Genomic DNA, 17,977 nt, shown 5'->3' with positions numbered 1-17,977 from the left:
TCAAATCGATTAGGGCAAGCGGTGCCTATCTATGCCATGGGAGTTTATGCTTTACCTAACGAGAATCAATGAAAGGATAGATAGACTCAATCGGGATTTTTGGTGGAATGGAACAACAAATACTACTTTGCTTGGCATACTATGAGTTAGGAGCAACTTTGCAAATCAAAGGCAAATGGGGGTTTGGGTTTGGGGAAAGCCAAAGAAATGAATTTGGCCATGTTGGCTAAACACAGTTGGAGACTTATTATAGATGAGAATTCGATATGGTCTAGAACTTTCAATAGTATATATAAGTGGGATTGTTTTAATAACCAAGATGGTAAGAAGAAAAAACTACAATCTTTTTTCTGGAGAGGTGTGCAGTTAAGTATGAAAGCAGTAAAGGAAGGATTCATGTGGTTACTTGGTAATGGCTCTAGGATAAAAACTTTTTCTGAAACTTGGTTATCTTTTCTTGAAAAACCTCTTATTTTAGGAAACCACCTAAACCCAAAAAGAGTCAACCTGAACCTCACACGTAGAGTATCTGACCTATCTAGGGAAAACGAGGAGGAATGGGACATTACTAGGTTAAGAGAATTGTTTCCTAACCTTATCTTTGATTGTATTAAAACCTTAACTATCAAACCAAATGTCATTGATAAAATCATTTGGTGGAAAGATAAGAAGGGAATTATTACAGTCAGGTCTGCTTACAAGTTACTTGCCAAAGAATATGAGGAGGGTGAGAGCTCTAGAATGAATAAAAAGAGTATAAGGAGGATCTGGAAAATAAAAACTGATGAAGCCACTCAACTCTTTACATGGAAAGCTTACATGGGAGGTCTACCCACTGGAGAGGTTTTGATGCAGAAGAAGTTTAAGGGTGATGTAACTTGTGTTTTCTGTGAAAGGCACGTTGAAACTGATTATCACCTTTTCTTTGGTTGTGAGTGGAGTAGAACACTATGGTATGGATCAAACATAAGTTTGAGGGGCAGATGCAAAAGAAGAAAAGGATATCGGATGTTGGCTTGATGATTTCATTAGGCGGGAGAGAGACAAGGATCTACTGGGCTTCCAAAGATCTATGGTTTATGTATGATGCATGAAATCTGAAAGCAAGAAACAAACTCAAGTTTGAAAGAAAGAGGAGCGGTTTCGGGGAGCTCTACACAATTGTGAATCAAACAGTCAAGAGAATCACAGAAGCTTATACTGCAGAGAACAATCCATCCCCTAATGGCTAGGATCTTTGTCATGTCATAAACAATACTTTAGATTTTAGTGTGCGCCATAGGGAGTTATACAGCAACAGGAATCTCATCTCTTTTGATGGTGCTTTTAACAGATGTGAGAATAAGGGGGCGTCGGCCACAATATCACGAGGTTCGGATGGTAAATTCTTTTGGGGCAACATACATGAAATTCAATTGTCAAACAAACAGCTATCTGAGGCGAAATGTTATGGAGCGAAGTCACAACCGCTCTAATTCCGAAGCTAAAGCCGGGGCCCTCTATAGTCTTGGGAGATAATCGTCAGTTGATGGACATGCTTGCAAGGAATGAGGAAAGCTTAGGTTGGCAAGTAGATGAACATGTGAAGAAAATTTTAGATTTATTTCAAGTTTGTAATATAAATAATGAGTCCAATTCCAAGTTCTTTTGGATAAGCCGTAACACCAATGGAGATGCCCATGAACTGGCCAAGTGGGCAGCAAGATATGCAGAAATTGGACCTCCTCCAAATTGGGTATTTGAGTCTGTAACTCCTCTTATGAGATTTTAAATATATGGAAAGAAGTGGTTTATCGAAAAAAAAAAAAAAAAAAAAAAAAAAAAAAAAAAACCCGGTTATGAGAGGAATTAGGAATAGAGATATTATGTCTAATTGGGAAAAGTGGTGTCTTAGCAATTCAATGATGTAACTGGGTTGTATGTGGGGTTGTTGTGCGACTCCTTCTATCACACTATTAATAATAAATATTATTGTTTTACTGGTAAAAAAAATCATATATCCTTTTATGATTTTATAATTGTCTGAAAAATCAACAATAAGTACAACAACAAGCTTTTGAAAAATATGGATTTTCCTATCGGGTTTAAATTGATACTGTGGAATTTTTTCATTTCTGTTGAAGTGATAAAAATGGTAAAGTTTACACCACAGTTTTTGAAGTGATGAAAGACATCCTAAATAAACAATACTGAAGAACCATCAAGCAAAATTTTTACCAACAAAAGGATCCAATTTACAGTTTCCAAGTGTGTCTTGTGTAGATTTTAGACGATACTCCAGAGTGAAACATGCATTGCGAGTAATAAGTCATAACTGCTCAGTAATCAATAATGTTACATAATTAAAGACAAAATAATCGATAACACCAAAATATATCTAAAACCCTCCTAAGAATCACTTATCCAATTGTCTATGTAACAAAATGTTATTTTGGTTCAAAGTGCTGTGTGGAATGACAAAAGAGATCTAAATACACACTTGCTATGTAATGTGGGTGTGTCGCACATAAAAATGTTTTCTATTTGTTTTTTTTTTAATAAAAAACAACATATGTTTTCTAGGAGTCCATTGTGTAGATATTTGAGAATGAAACATGTATATTTAACACATAAATATGTTTGCACAATACTAAATAACTAAAACCCTTGTGAGAATCACTAAGTAGTATTTCTAACATCATCATAAACTAGATAACTAAAAAACCTGAAAAACTAAAACCAAGCCCTCTAAACAAATCAACAACTTGTCTCCTTCTCGCAATAGAAACAAAAGATCAAGAACCTCATCCACATTAAACTCATTAACCAACCCATAACTAGCCAATAACTGCAAAAAAACCAAAGCCTCCAACTGATCATCACTCCCTACAGTAACCTTCCCTCTCCAATCAACCGCCAACTTCTTCGCTTCCTCACTAATAACCGGTTTAACAAGCTCCAATCCTTCTAACAAAAGCACACAAGTCCTCCGAATCACGCCTAACTCACCCCCTCTGGCTTTCTTACTTTTCAAAGGATAAAAACCTTGTAATGCATCAATTAAATCCATATATTACATCGTCACGGTTAGTTACTAAGTCTTTCCTATTTTCCATAATGAAACTACGCATTCCAACTCCATCCATTTTAAAACAAAATGTTTTCAACTCGGCACGGACTTGTTGGATTTTGGAGTGTAGTAATAAGAGTTGATTGAATTGGTGTTGGACAAGTGATTGTAATGAATCCAAATGGGTTTCGAGATCTGTCCATTCAAGAGTGAAGGAATTGAGAGATGAGGAGTTTAGTTTGACTAAGTCAAACGCTTTTTTCAGATTTTGTTTCTTTCTGGAACTGGATTTTAAGGCTTCTGCTATTTTCTCCATGTTTTTTAAACCCTAATTTTGGCTCGGCCTTTTATGTGCTCTGTTTAAGTTTTTTCGTTAGATCACGTTCTACTTCCACCTCGCTCGATCGGGATAAATTTTGCAAGTCAGTTGTACAAGTATCCAAACTTCTTCCCGAGTTGGCTCCTGAACTTGTCACTCAGTTTATCCTTCCTTGTGCAAAGAAATTGTCAAAAGACTCCTCTTTGTCTGTCTGTTTTGCTTCGGCTTCACCGATTACCACTCTTGGAATTGGCTGAAAGATAGTTTCCCCGAACTCCGTTTGAGTATGATCAAAGAGCTTGACCGAGTGATCAAAGTTACTAGAATTGATGCACGTACTGCTCGAGTCACTCTTACTAGCAGTCTACGCTGAACCATGGCCCAAAATATCGCCGATATCTATCTCGCCGATATATCTCGGCAAATTGGTACACCGATATCAATATTTCCGATATATATCCACCGAATATTGAATCCCTTTTTTCCGAAATATATCAGAATTTCCGATATGAAATTTTATATCACCAATATAATCGATATTTCCCATATAATCGATATATATCGATTGATTTTTTGACCATTTTTAAATATAAATCTGATATTTCCGATATATTTTCAATATTTCCGATATTATATTTCCGATTTTTCGATATTTTAAATAGTTTGGACTGGTCACTAAAAAAACCGATATTTTCGATATATCCGATATATCTCGGTTTTTGGGTACACCGATATATTAACCGATATCGATATTTTGGGCCTTGCGCTGAACTATATTTACAAGTGCAATGATGCTAGGAGAGCTGAGACATTGTAATGCATGTGAAGGTTTCCCCCCTCCCCCCTTATTCACCGCCACCTCATCACTTATTCACCCCTCTTTCACCAAAACGGTGAAAAACAAGGTGAAGTTGTGCAATGCAAAAGTGAATAATATATCTCGGATGGGATGTTAGATTCCGTCTGGAGGTTTTTGATACGAGACGGAATGTAACATCCCGTCTGATATTTTATAACGAGACGGTATATGTCTGATAACTCAATATGAACAGACGCGAACATGCTCCATTTTCACTTCCTTTCCAGCCAGAAACAATACCTGCGCTCTTTCAGGAAGATGATGGTTTTCATTTTGTCTATTAGATGATTGAAATAATAAATAAGATCAGAAATGAAGTTACATATACTAATCTTCAAAAGGACTTAGTTGAACATGTTTTTAATTGGACTGACATTAAAGAAACAGCAGATCCGGTACCAATTTATGATCCAAATTGGTCGGATCCAGATGAGGGAGAAGGAGGCGAAAATTAAAATGAAAATGAAAGTGTATTTCCTATGTATTTCCTATGCATTTCCTAACGTGAACTATTAAATTCCAACGTATTTCCTATGTATTTCCTAATGTATTTCCTATGTATTTTCTAATGTATTTTCTATGTAATTCCTATAAGTTCTTATGTGTTTAATGAGTTGTGTTTTAATGAACTATATTACAATGTATTTTAATTTTATTGTTAATTGTATTTCTATGAAAATAATTATATTAGACAGAACATAACATAGTGCATTAATTAAAAAAAAAACAGTTAGATAAAAATACATAGTTCATTAATTAAAAATACAATGAAATTAAAATACATAGTACATTAATTAAAAAAACAGTGAAATTAAAATACATAGTCCATTAATTCAAATACATGGTGTTTTAATTAAAATAAAATATTAGATATTACATAAGCTTAGTTAGAGTGAGAACCACCTCTAGCCCTTGCCCATTCAGCACGTATTTTAGCTTGTTGTTGCTCGATTATAAAAGCGGTATTGGGATGGAGGACACTTGTATCAGTCGCTAAAATCTTAGCTTCATATTGCATCTTTTGAAGCCGATTTTTTCCAATTGAACCTGATTTTTTCTGCTTATAACGCCCAAAATCTTAAATAAATGTTACGGCGTTAAAAGACCACATTCAATATACTAATTTAAAATCAACGATAAACCATCATATATTTTTTTCTACAAAAAATCCGGCAGAGTTTCCTCTGTATTTTCAACATTTCATATACCTAAAACCTGTCATAACCTGAAAATCAAATAAAACACTTCCATATATCATATTAAAACCTCAACCGTAAACCCAACTACTAAAGATATTGATTCGTGGCACCGGCTACTTAACCATCTCGACAATTGCCAGTTAAATCAAGTAGCTGCAGCGCCCCGAAACCAATCTCATACCCCAGATCGGTCTTTCACATATATGCACAACCCTCCATGACATCATATATAAATTAAAGTCATGCAAAACAAACTGCAATAATTTATGTACAACGAAAAGGAATCAATATAATATACAGAAATAGGAAGCCACTACTTGTAACAAATATTAAGGTCACTTAACAACCCATATGATTCCAAGACGCTCCTTTTAAGGTTTTGCCTTGATTCTTTAGTATGTATTCAGCTTATAGATCTCAATATGGAGGGATTTGTTTGTCCCTGTCCGTTTACACTCCGACGATCAACATTAGATACGAAGTCAATATATAATAATCAACTTGAAATGAAATTGAATACAAAAGACAAGGTTGACACGTACCTTTAGCTGCTTACTAAAACTTACCGTTTGCTTATAAAATCATTGTAAGTGCCTCGATTAACATAAACTCAAGAAAAACATTAGCCTTCAAGATAAATCAATCTTTCGATGCATAACATGCACACTTATATATTTTTCATGCCCAAACTAAACAACGGTAAAAGAATATAAAAACATCAGGTTCTTCAAAGGGGTAGGGGTTTTCCTATGAAAGCGGCTGAGTCGGGTGGTTGCCTACGTACCCGTTTAGGGATCAAGCCAATCGTAGTTCTCCTCTATATTGAGATGTAAAGATCTATAGGAATGGATTAAGTCAATCCGATAAAGAAAGCGACATGGGTTCTCTACCCTTTGTTCTATTCATGCTTCTCTGCTGACAACCATCCACAGTTCTACCGTAACCAAATCACAAATAGAAACCGCTATAACTATCTACCGTTTCTGCATCATAACATAAAATGAACATGCCAATAACGTTTTCTTATAAAAACGTTACAATTGTACCAAACAGCCGGGTTTAATGCTAACTCAGAAACAACACCGTACGTTATACGTTATTAATATAAAATTAATTAGCACTATCATAACAACCCACTATACAGAAATGAAAACATTTAATCAATTTAATTATACATAACTAATTAATTGTATATAAATAAATCACATTAAATCAAGAATAAAAACTGTAATTAAAGGTATACATGCAATCAAGTCCCGCGTTCACAAACACCACGCGCCACCATCCCTACTCAAAATCCGAAACCGAAACCCCGCGACGCGTCTGTAAATCCTTGGCCTCCATCTCTTTCTTCTCCCTTTCTTATTCTTTTCTCTTCTCTCTCTCTCTCTTTCTTTTTCTCTCCTGGACGTCTCCTTCTCTCCCCCCCCCCCCCCCTCTTTTTCCTGCCGACCTCTCCAACTCTCTTCTCTGCCGACCTCCTTTTTCTTTTCTATATCAAAGATCGTAAGATCAGCCCACGAAAATAATGGAGGGATGACCACAACACTCAGCTAGGAGACAGCAGCAGCACAAAGCTGCAGGGCAACCCTTAAGAAACCCCGGTTGTCTTCTTGGTGGTGGAGCTGCATATTGAGGAGGTGCCATCACAGGAGGTCCTTGATAATAACCTTGAGCAGGGTAAGGGTAAGCATACTTGGGGTCGTTCATCTTGGAAGAGAAAACAAGATGAAAGCTCAACAACCAAATTAAACTTTGGAGAAACAGCCACCTGGTGTTGATGGTTCCGGGCTTTATATAATGGACCACAAGGTGTTTTAAGGTATGGAGTTAATAATGTAAAGAAGAAGGTTCAGAAACCGACTACAGCATACATCCGAAGGGATCTCCCTCCATGTGATTCCCCTCCTCCTTTTTTTTAAGAAGGTTAAACCCCTTTTTCTTTCTCTTTTCGCCGACCTCCTCTTCCTGGACTTTCCCCCTCTTTTCTTGTGGCCAAGCCCATATACATCAAGCCCAAAAACACAATACAATAAAAATGGCCCAGAAGACAAAAGCAAGCCCAATAACATAATTTCATAAAGGGCCCAAAAGACCAAAACAATAGAAAAGGCCCAATACAGTTGAATAGGCCCACTAACGTAACAGGTGGTACATAAAACGAACAGTAATACAGCCTAAAATATTTGTGTAACTAACCAAATAAATTAAACAAGTAAATACTAACAATTACACCATATAAATTACCTGCCATGGCGATATTACCGAAATATCCTTGAGAAAGTTCCATATTATTACAGCTTGAATCCGATTTTTTTCTTCTCTTGCCATCACAGTTCTTTGACCATATGCAAGTTCCATTTCCCTAAGTTCTAAGCATTTTTGTGTTTCATTTGCATCCTGTGAAAATGTATCCTCTAAACGTGTAAAGTAACCCTCCAACATACCAACTAATTTTTCTTGGTTCCTTTTGGACTTGACTTTTTTCGATCCAAGAGGACGCTCCATTTCTTTTGGACGCTCTATTTCTTGAGAACCCTCCAATTCAACTCCACCAACACTTGGTGAATTAGAAGTTGAATCTTCACCATCATTTTTGCGACATTTTTCCTTTGTGGGGCGGCTTGACCTTGCCTCAAAAACGTTACTCCACTTTGGATTATCCTTGAGTATAACGTAACAATGATCAAATGAAAAAGCCGATTTTTCTTGTAGTTGGTACGTCATCCTTGTCTCGGACAACTAAAAAATAAAATGGTGGTAATTAGACTAAAATAATCACTAGGACTAAGATAATTAAACTAAAATAATAATTAGACTAAGATAATAATTAGACTAAGACTAAAATGGAAATAATAAATACACTAAGATAATTAGACTAAGACGGAAATAATTAGACTAAGACTAAGATAATCAATAAATTTCAAATTGACAACGTTGTAATTACCCGGCTTTGTATTGTTGTACCACTTGCATGTCGAGCCTCCACCGCATTCACAATTACAACAAACTTGTTCATCATTTTTGAAATATATTTCCACCCACCACTAATTGAATCGGAAGACCTATCCAACCCAAGTGCTTGATTGAACTCGTTTGTTACATGATTCCAAAATCCTTTTGCATTTTGGAAAGCACCAACAATGGAGTCTTCACTAATTTTTATCCAAGCAAGACATAGAGCTTGATCATCGGACATGCTAAGGTGAGTTTTCGCTTTTGCTTGAGTGCTACCACTTGCTTGAGATGCTTGAGTTGATGCCATTTGATATTTAGTTTTTTTTAAGAACTGATTTTAAAAAAGAAAAAATATGATATATGATTGTTGGAAGTGTGAGTTGAAATGAAACAAATGTTGTATATATACCAAAGTTTTTTATTTTGACCGTTTTTTATCGTTTTGACTTTTTGACCGTTGGTAAACTAGCCGTTAGGACTCCGGACGGGATGTTGGATTCCGTTTGGTCCAGACGGAATCCAACATCCCGTCCGAAGTTAACAAGTCAGTGACTATCTCGGTGGAAGGTTTCATCTTGTTTTGAACTGGGGAAAATAGTCACCGAGTTTTTCACCCTGCATTGCACAGCGCTTTTGGACCCAACTAGGTGAAAAAAGTCACAAACCCCCCTTATTTCCTGCATTGCAAATGCTCTAATAGGGAAACCAGTAAAAAGAAAAATGGAGAAGAGTGGAGGCTAGAATAATATATAGGGTTATAGAGTTAACTCATACTCTACCCAGAGTTTCACATATATACTTAACCTACCTTGAGTGTTAAGGTACCCCAATACATGAGAATAGAAAATACTAGATACGGTTGCCAAACTGATAGTCCGCACTTATAGAAATGTGGGAGTTTACATACGTCAACAATATATAGGGGGTGCACGCCCATACTTCAAATACTTTAACAAATGGTGGAATTTGTAGCTCGAATAGACTCAATTTGGCGCAACAAAGGTTTTTAATGAGAGGCTTTGTCCTCTTTGCAAGTAATGGTTGCAAGACAAGATTTTCTTTGTTCGTAATACAGCGGAAAAGAATTTGATGAAACCGGGAATTACGGGTTGGTTTATTTGATCCTGAAGCAACCACACATTCCACTGGTTTGTTAGGTCCTCAAGCAACAACACCCCGTGACGAACTTGAAGCACCCTGATGTAATATTTGGTCTTGGAGCAAGACAATCCACTGGTTGAATTGAGATCAAGGCCAGCTTGGACCAATGTTGCCTAAGTATCTACATAGGGCCCCCAAATATAAACGAAAATAAAGGCCTATTCTGCCTAAAAAAGACCACTATAATGTTTAATACCCAACAAACATCCATTGAAAAAGCCCGTTCTACTAACAAATAGGCCCACTTTTAGAAAATTTGCATAGGGCCTAATGAAATTCAGAACTGGCCCTGGTTGAGATGGTCCTAAAGCAACTCAGCTAAGAGGAAACTCAAAATTTGGTGGGTGAGCAATAGCGCGCATCCACTGGCTATCATTCTTGTCTCTTTGTTGGTATTGTATTTTTTTTAAAAGGTACAAACAGCTTGGTTGTTAAAAGCCTGAAAGTATTGCTGATTGTTAGTTGTTGGCTGCTTTGATTATTTTTCGTGTTAAAAGAGGGATTACATCTTTAAAATTGTTCACCTAACAAAATAATGTGCATTTTTTTCTAAGTGCGAGTTCAACTCAATATCTTGCATATGATTTAGCATGGTTGCATACACTAAGACGAAGGTAATATTAACGTATCATTTTTATAATTCGCTAGAATATATATATTTGTATCTTAATAAACAACCAATGGTTCAAATGGATTGTAGGATGAAATTGAATCCTAGGGTTCTTCCTGTAACCAACCCTAGCTTGTGGTTTGTGGGATGAGATTGAATCGTTGGGTTCTTCCTCAGTTCCTCTAACCAACCATTCCTTGTCGCTTGTGACGACCTTATTGTAATTCAACATGCTCGGGGTAAAACAGGGTGCAATAAATCCACCTGTTCAACTTTTAGAATTGAATCTTCTCATGGATAATTGTCATTTCATTTAGAGCAAGTCTAATGGGGAGCTGCTAAAAGGTGTCACATAGGCCTTTAAGCTTGCCCAGCCAAATTTGGCTACCCAAAATGTTGCAGGACAGTAACGTAGTTTTTATTTAGGATTATAATTATAATCAGGATAATAATTATTTCTTTTAGCACTTCCTAAATAGATTAGGAGTTTTAGTTTAGGCATTATCATACTTTTAGTAGTAAATTTATTTCTATTAGCTTTGTAAACTCTATAAATACATAACAAGTTTTGTATTCAATTCATTCAACTATTTAATATCAAACAATTTATTAAATTTTATAGTACCTTTTATTTTTAAATCGCTTCCGCTTCGTCACTTGGTATCAGAGCCTTGTTTCAATAACCCATCACGATGATGTTGAAATGCGTTCCCACAACACAAATAGTGGAGATTTCATTACTAAAAGTGTCTTGTTTCATCACTTGAATCAAACCATTGAGAAGCTTTGCTTGGAGATTCGAGATATCGTAATCATGATGCTTCAAGACGAACAAGAAAGAGCAAAACAATCGGTCCATTCAAGAGCAAAGGAATTGAGAGATGAGGAGTTTAGTTTGACTAAGTCAAACGTTTTTTTTCAGATTTTGTTTCTTTGTGGAACTGAATTTTAAGGCTTCTGCTATTTCTCCATTTTTCAAACCATAATTTTATACTGGAAATTCAGGAAAGGGCAGGATTTTGTTTTTGTTTTGTTTTCATTGGGCCCAAAATGTGGTGACGCACGTGGCACGCTCATGGAGCTTTTAGCGAAAAACACAAAGACAAATCAACTTCTTTCTAAAGTTGCATGTAAATTTGGTGAAGGCCCTTTCTGACTACCAACCTCCATTGCCACGTGAAACCCGATGACTTTGTTCAAGTTTTTAGTGATTTGGCAGAGGAATTAGATCACATTTTACTTCCACCTCTAGAGGCTCTTTGCACTGCTCTTGGATGTCCTCCTATTAGAATTAAAACCGTGGAGGTATTAACTAAAATCAGAACTCAAATGAAGGAAGTAGACTTGCTTTGATTAGTTAATTTGTTCCTCTTGTTGTCACCCAGTTCAATCGATCGGGATAAATTTTGCGATGTCCATCTCTGTGAACCCCAATTTTATTTTGTTTGTATGTGTATTTAATATAATGATTAGAGTATTAATTAGTTTCATTTTCTTTTGTTAATCTGTTTTAATATGTGGGCTACCCATGACCCATGTAGAACTAACCCGACCCATAAGTGGAATAGAATTAAAACTTAAAATATTTCACTATTCGAGAGAGCTTTTTTTTTTTTTTTTTTTTTAGGGGTTAAGCAGACCCCAACTTGTATTAAAAGAGATTAAACTCTATGATACATCATACCTCTCACATCCTCCTCCATTATTACAAATAGATCATGAACAAGGGGAGGAGTGTTATAAACAGTACCAAGGCACACACAAGGATTTATATTATCCATTACAGTACTAGCCTTAGCCAGCCAGTCGGCTACCGTATTCATCTCCCTGTGCACATGGGATACTACCACTGACTCAAACAAACTCATGTTTTTCCTAATAGATTCTACTAAGTCCAAACAATACCAAGGGCAGTTCTCCTTTCTATTTATCACATTTACTGCTCGCATAGAATCAGATTCCAACATGATCCTCTTACAGTTCATATAGCACGCTGCCAGTAAACCTGCTTCGATACCTTTTAATTCATGTATGATCACAGACCTAAGGTTGGTATTTCCCATATAAACAATCATTGGTGCGCCCTCATGATTTCTCAAAACTCCCCCATAACCAGCGCATTTAGCATTTATAGCTCCATCAGAGTTAATCTTGACCGTGTCAGTTGGGGGTTTAATCCACTGTCCTTGTATCGGGACTTTTTGTCTAACCAAAAATTCAAACCCAAGAGCAGTCATCATATTTTTGGTATCCGTAGAATCATCAACTTCTTTTATCATCCTTTGTAAGTAAGTTTTCATCCTGTTAATAATATCGTTGTTGATCGCTGCAACAGAGTGGATCTTGTTTTTGAATGTTCTATAATTTCGTTCATTCCAAATCCCATAGACAGTCGTGCAAACCAAAGTTCGGACAATCTCGCTAGCAACAGTTTTAGATCAAGAAGTTCTAAGGATGAAGTGCCATTCAAGAGTTGAATCTTGCACTACAGCACCTAGCCCCATCTTTATCTTCACCGCAGACCAAACCTTTCGAGAGAACTCACAGTCGAAATAAAGGTGCTTGGAGTTTTCAGGATGAGTTTCACAAAGACAACACCTTGAAAGAGTGAGAATCTTCCTTTGGATTAATCGATCTTGTGTAGCCAGACACCCTGCAAAGAGCTGCCACGTAATGAAGGAATGTTTTGGTACAACATACTTCCCCCAAACCAACTTATACCAAGCAACATTTTGTCTCATCTTCTTTATCGCCACATACGCAGACTTAGTGGAGAATTTTCCATTACTAGCTGGACTCCATACTACCATATCCTTCTCAAGGTTTACTTGATAGAGGTCTGCAAGATACTCAATTTTAATTCACCGTCTTGAAGGAGAGTTACCAGCCCATTCCATGTGCCATTTGTAATCAATATGCTCACCTTGGCATCCATCAGGAACCTGGAGCATGTTTCTAGCTTGAGAGTTATGGATCAGAAGCTTAGAAGAAATCCAAGGGTCATGCCACAAACTTGTATCTTCACCATTAGCAATCAAACACTTGATAAATTTCCTTGCTGTCTTTCTGTGCTTGAGTATACTCCTCCATACCCACGAGCAGTCATGAGGAATCTTCATAGTCCAGAAATGCTTCCTTTTAATATGATATTCCCACGTCCATTTCGTCCATAGGGTATCTTCTTTACTTGCCACCTTGAATACAAGCCCATAGTAGGCTGCTATGTTCCACACTCTAGGGTCGATGATGCTCAACCCACCTTCTTTTTTGTGTAGTCTCAGTGTAGCATGACTTGCTTTATGCATTTTTGTTTGCATCGAGACCCCATTCCATAAGAACTTGTTACAGATATTAGCCACCTTATCAAGCACACCCACTCGCAGTATAAAAGTTCTATCCCAATAGATGTGAAAAGATGAGAGAATGGACTGTATAAGCTGCAATCTGCCTGCATAGGATAATGCTCTATTCTTCCAATTTGACATTCTAGCAGAGATTTTTTCAATTAGTGGAAGGCACTCCTTTGCATTGATTCTCAAGGATGTGAGAGGCAGGCCTAAATACTTGATAGGGGGAGCAACTAACTGAATTCCCAGTAAGCCTGCTAGAACTAATCCATCATCTTCTATCATGCTTCCTTTAAGGAGAGTTGTTTTCATAATGTTGATCATGAACCCTATGAAAGATGAGAATTGATCAATGTAGTCTTTAACAACTAGTATAGACTGTGCTTCCCCCTTACAGAAGAGGAGAACATCTGCGAAACTCAAATGGGTAATAGCAAGCCTTTTGCAACTTGAGTGAGGGCCAAAACTTTTGGAGAGGAGACCTTGCTTTAACATACCACCCAGAAGTTCCATAATCAATACAAAAAGATAGGGAGACAGAGGGTCGCCTTTCCTTAGCCCTCTTTTTCCTTCAAAAAAACCGTATAGGCTTCCATTGATCAAGATAGAGTAGTGAGGGGATGTGAAGTATATAAAGAGCCACACGATAAACTTTGGAGGAAACTTGAACCTTTTGAGGACAAGGAGTGATAAGAGCCCAAAACTGTAGTTTAAACCCTTTAATAGTATTTATATTTAGCCAATTATATTATTAATAATATAGATTTATCAATAATTACGTGTTTTTGAGTATTTCAGGCTTCAGAGTTGAATAAATGTTAATTCGTTACTAATTAGGCGCTAAAAGGAGCTAAAGTGATTGCTTGAAAAGTTCCATGAAGAAAGTCCAAGTTTAATGGAGAAAAAGCCATTAAAAAGCCAAAGTCAACACTATTAAGTGAAAGTCAAACCAGATTAGAGAGCTGAAGAAAAGTCAACAGAACTTCAAAATGCCATATCTTTGAACTCAGGCTTCGGAATTAGGCCTATTTTATATCAAAATGACCGACTCAGAAAGCTCTTTCCAATGGTCTAGCCCTTGACTCGATCAGAATAGTATAAGTTGGTGAAATCGCGTGCTACAGTAACACAACTAGAATTAAAAGTTTTGGATTTACCCAACTGGGTTATGGACTTGATTTATGGGTCCATAACCTAGCCTAAAAGCCCATGCACGAAATTGTAACCAAACCCTGTCCTATATAAAGAGGGTTAAGGCTAAAACAAAGATTGGCTACTCCCACTTTAGTTTAATATAGTTTAGGGCTCTCTCTCTCTCTCTCTCTCTCTCTCTCTCTCTCTCCTTTTGTAGTTTAGTTTAAGTTAGAATAATTTAGTTTGGAGCCTCTATTAAATTCTTCAATAAAAACCCTTAGTTTAATATTCAATTATTGTCTCTTTAATTTAATGTCTTCATCTTATTGTTTTGATATTGTTCATCCAATGAAGCAAGGCTAAAACCTCCATTAGAGGAGGTTAAAGAAGCCATGTGAGGATGATTGCTTGTTAGAATAGTTGTTATTTAGAATAGAATTTCAAGTTCATTATTATGAGGGTTTAGAGATAAACCTCATAATGATGAACTAGAGTTTAGAGCCACCATCAAAAAGATTTGTGGTGGAGCTAAACTCTCATGCTAGTGGAACCTTGATTCGAGAGGACTTGGTATTCACTAAGGATCAATATTCGATTCGATAACTAACTAATAGCCAATCGAATTGCATGGTGGAATTTCCCCTCTCTAATTATTCTTCTCATCATTATAAACACTGTTTTAGCTTCTTAAAATGACTGTTTTCATATTATTATAATTACTCTCATCATTGTTCTTTTTGTTTGATTAGTTGAATTCTATTTATGTCTTGATAGTTTATGAGTGGAACGAATCCGTACTCTTTATATATTGCATAATGAATTGAGAGTAGGAATATTGATTAAACACTTATTTAGTTAATTGATTATTTGTGTTTACGCATAGAAAGTTAGTTTAACGTAAATCTACTATTATCAAGGAGCATGGTGTCCCAACTGATAGTATCATATGCTTTTTGAATATCTACTTTGATAGGACATCTCTACGGTCCATGCTTTCTCGCATATCCTCTGAGTAGCTCATGAGCGAGAAGAAGATTATCTTGTATGCTTCATCCAGGGACAAAGGTCGATTGATTAAGCTTAATCCATTGATCCATATGAGGCTTCATCCTGTTACTAAGAACCTTGGCAATACATTTGTAAGTGACATTACAACATGCAATAGGTCTATATTCATCTACATGGGACACAATAGATTTTTTTGGAACTAAACAAAGGAAAGTGGCATTTGTACCTTTATGAACTTTGTTAACACTGAATATAGACTGAATGGCTTTTAAAAAAATCACCTTCCACTATATCCCATGAATGCTTGAAGAAAAAAGTTGTATAACCATCTAGTCCCGGAGCTTTTGAATCTTCCATAGAGAAAAGAGCTTTTTTGATCTCCTCATCTGTTATGTCTTCATAGAGTACCTCAGCAGTCACTTGATCAATAACTTCCCTCACTGGGATCCCATCTAGCATCTCATCGGAGCATACAACTTGAGAAGTGACTCCAAGCAGCCCTTGATAATAGGATATGAACGCATTTGAGACTTGAGCAACTCCTTTATGTTTTACCTCATTCATGTCCGAGACAGACCAGATGGTGTTTCTATTCTTCATTTCCTTGATAGCCTGATGAAAGAAAGCATTTCCTTTATCAACATAGTCGATCCAATCATTGTTTGCCTTTGCTTTTAATTCCATATACTCCATCTCGATAATGTTACACAAGAGAGATATGGTGTCTTTTTCCTTTACACAGAGCTGGACATCTAGTGGGTTCAATTGTAGCTCTCTTTGTATGCAGTGCAAATCAGCCCTTGTTGCCTCCGTTTTGATGTAGATATCAGACATGTACATCCTTGCCCATCCACGCAATCTGGTTTTGAGAAGCTTCAGCTTTGACACTAAAATATACAAAGGGCATCCAACTACCTCAGTACCCCACATATTCTGAACCACCTCATTAAAATCTTTGTGAAGAGTTCAGAAATTACAAAATCTGAATGGAGTTCTGCCCCTTTCTGAGTCCACAAGATACACCAACATGGGAGAGTGATAAGAGATACCTGGAGAGAGGAACTCAGCAGTAGCTTGAGCAAAAGCACACATCCAATCCATATTTACAAGCATCCTATCAATCTTTGACCACTTTCGATTTGTTCCAGTACTATAGTTTGTCCACGTATAGTAACAACCTAAAGCTTTCAAATCAAACAACCCTGAATCAACTAGACAGTCCCTAAAAGGCTATGTTTCCCAAGCCTGCACTAACTCCCCAATCCTTTCATGAGAGTAGAGCACATTATTAAAATCACCAAGAACACACCAAGGTAGAGTGATACTTCTGTGAAGGTGTTTAATATCCATCCATAACCCCAACCTGTCCTGCCTACAATTACTTGCATAAATAAAAGTAGAGAAGAAACTAGCTTGGTTGCTAAAAACTGTCACCTTGCAATGAATAAACTGAGAGGTTTTATGTAACTTGCTCACAGAGACAAAAGTTAGATCCCATAAGATCCAAATTCTTCCATTCAGATGGCACCCATAGTTGTTCTCAAAACTCCAGCTAGGTGCACAACCCCGACTGATCACTACACTCTTTGCCTCCTTTACTTTTGTTTCCAATAGTCCAAGAAGGCAAATCTTATTCTTCAAAATAAACTTATTTATTTCTGCCTCTTTCTTGAGATCATTTAGACCTCTTATGTTCCAAGTGCAGAATTTAAACATAGATAACTTCATCATTTTTTGGTACCTGACCCCTTGGGTCTACCCTTTTTCTTGTTCTCACTGACCTGTCCTTCCTTGGGCTTACCTTTACTATTAGATTCACAACCCATCGCATTCTCTTCAGTCTTTTTCTGAGCTCGAGTTTTAGCTTTCACCACCACTTCCTTAGGCATTATATGGTTGCTGAAGTACTCGACAGGCATACGTACTTTCAGAAATATCATCCTCGATCTCTTCCTCACTATCAGCAAGCACCTGAAATGCATTATGTTCGCTTAAATAATCCTCTTTTGTATTCTTACCTTTCTCCTGGCTCTGAAGAGAAGTAGCATTATAGATTGCACTCTGCTAAGAGGCACCCCTTATCATATCAAACTCATTTCCCATAACAGCTTAAGGATTAGTGTGAGGTACTGGTAGCAACCACTGTAAGGCCTGAATATCTGGCGTAGCTGTAGGAACATATTGTACTATATCAAGCCCAACATTTCCTCCCTCCATATGCTCACCATCCTCACATTCAGCATAGTTCGAGCCTCCATCAGTGGTGTTGTAGCTATCCTCACATCTCTTTTTTTACCGACTTAGTACCGACCACTTAAAGAAAACAAAAGCTT

At 36.8% G+C, this 17,977-nt stretch overlaps 3 protein-coding genes across 3 annotated transcripts; all 3 read right to left on the bottom strand.

Annotated features, from left to right (window-relative positions):
- Positions 1 to 2,695: 2,695 nt before the first annotated feature.
- On the bottom strand, positions 2,696 to 3,758 carry LOC147503963 (truncated FRIGIDA-like protein 1). Its single transcript, XM_086605026.1, is given in 2 exon segments — positions 2,696 to 3,039; positions 3,041 to 3,758. Coding segments are annotated over 2 exon segments (669 nt in total). The 5' UTR covers positions 3,366 to 3,758.
- Positions 3,759 to 11,816: 8,058 nt separating this feature from the next.
- Positions 11,817 to 12,434, bottom strand: LOC147503962 (uncharacterized). The gene has a single exon (XM_086605025.1). It carries the CDS (start codon positions 12,432 to 12,434, stop codon positions 11,817 to 11,819), a length of 618 nt encoding a protein of 205 aa, XP_086461151.1.
- Positions 12,435 to 12,593: 159 nt separating this feature from the next.
- On the bottom strand, positions 12,594 to 17,626 carry LOC147503961 (uncharacterized). The gene is made up of 5 exons (XM_086605023.1): positions 17,386 to 17,626; positions 16,694 to 16,822; positions 15,926 to 16,597; positions 13,079 to 14,071; positions 12,594 to 12,994 (listed from the first exon to the last, which is right to left on the bottom strand). Exons 1-5 carry the CDS (start codon positions 17,624 to 17,626, stop codon positions 12,594 to 12,596), a joined length of 2,436 nt encoding a protein of 811 aa, XP_086461149.1.
- Between the last annotated feature and the right edge of the window lie 351 nt (positions 17,627 to 17,977).

This window comes from Coptis chinensis, chromosome 4 (genome assembly GCF_015680905.1).
Source record: "Coptis chinensis isolate HL-2020 chromosome 4, ASM1568090v1, whole genome shotgun sequence".
In the NCBI taxonomy this organism is placed as follows: Eukaryota; Viridiplantae; Streptophyta; class Magnoliopsida; order Ranunculales; family Ranunculaceae; genus Coptis; species Coptis chinensis.
Note: the sequence above shows the minus strand (reverse complement) of the source record. Positions and strands in the feature narration are given on the sequence as shown.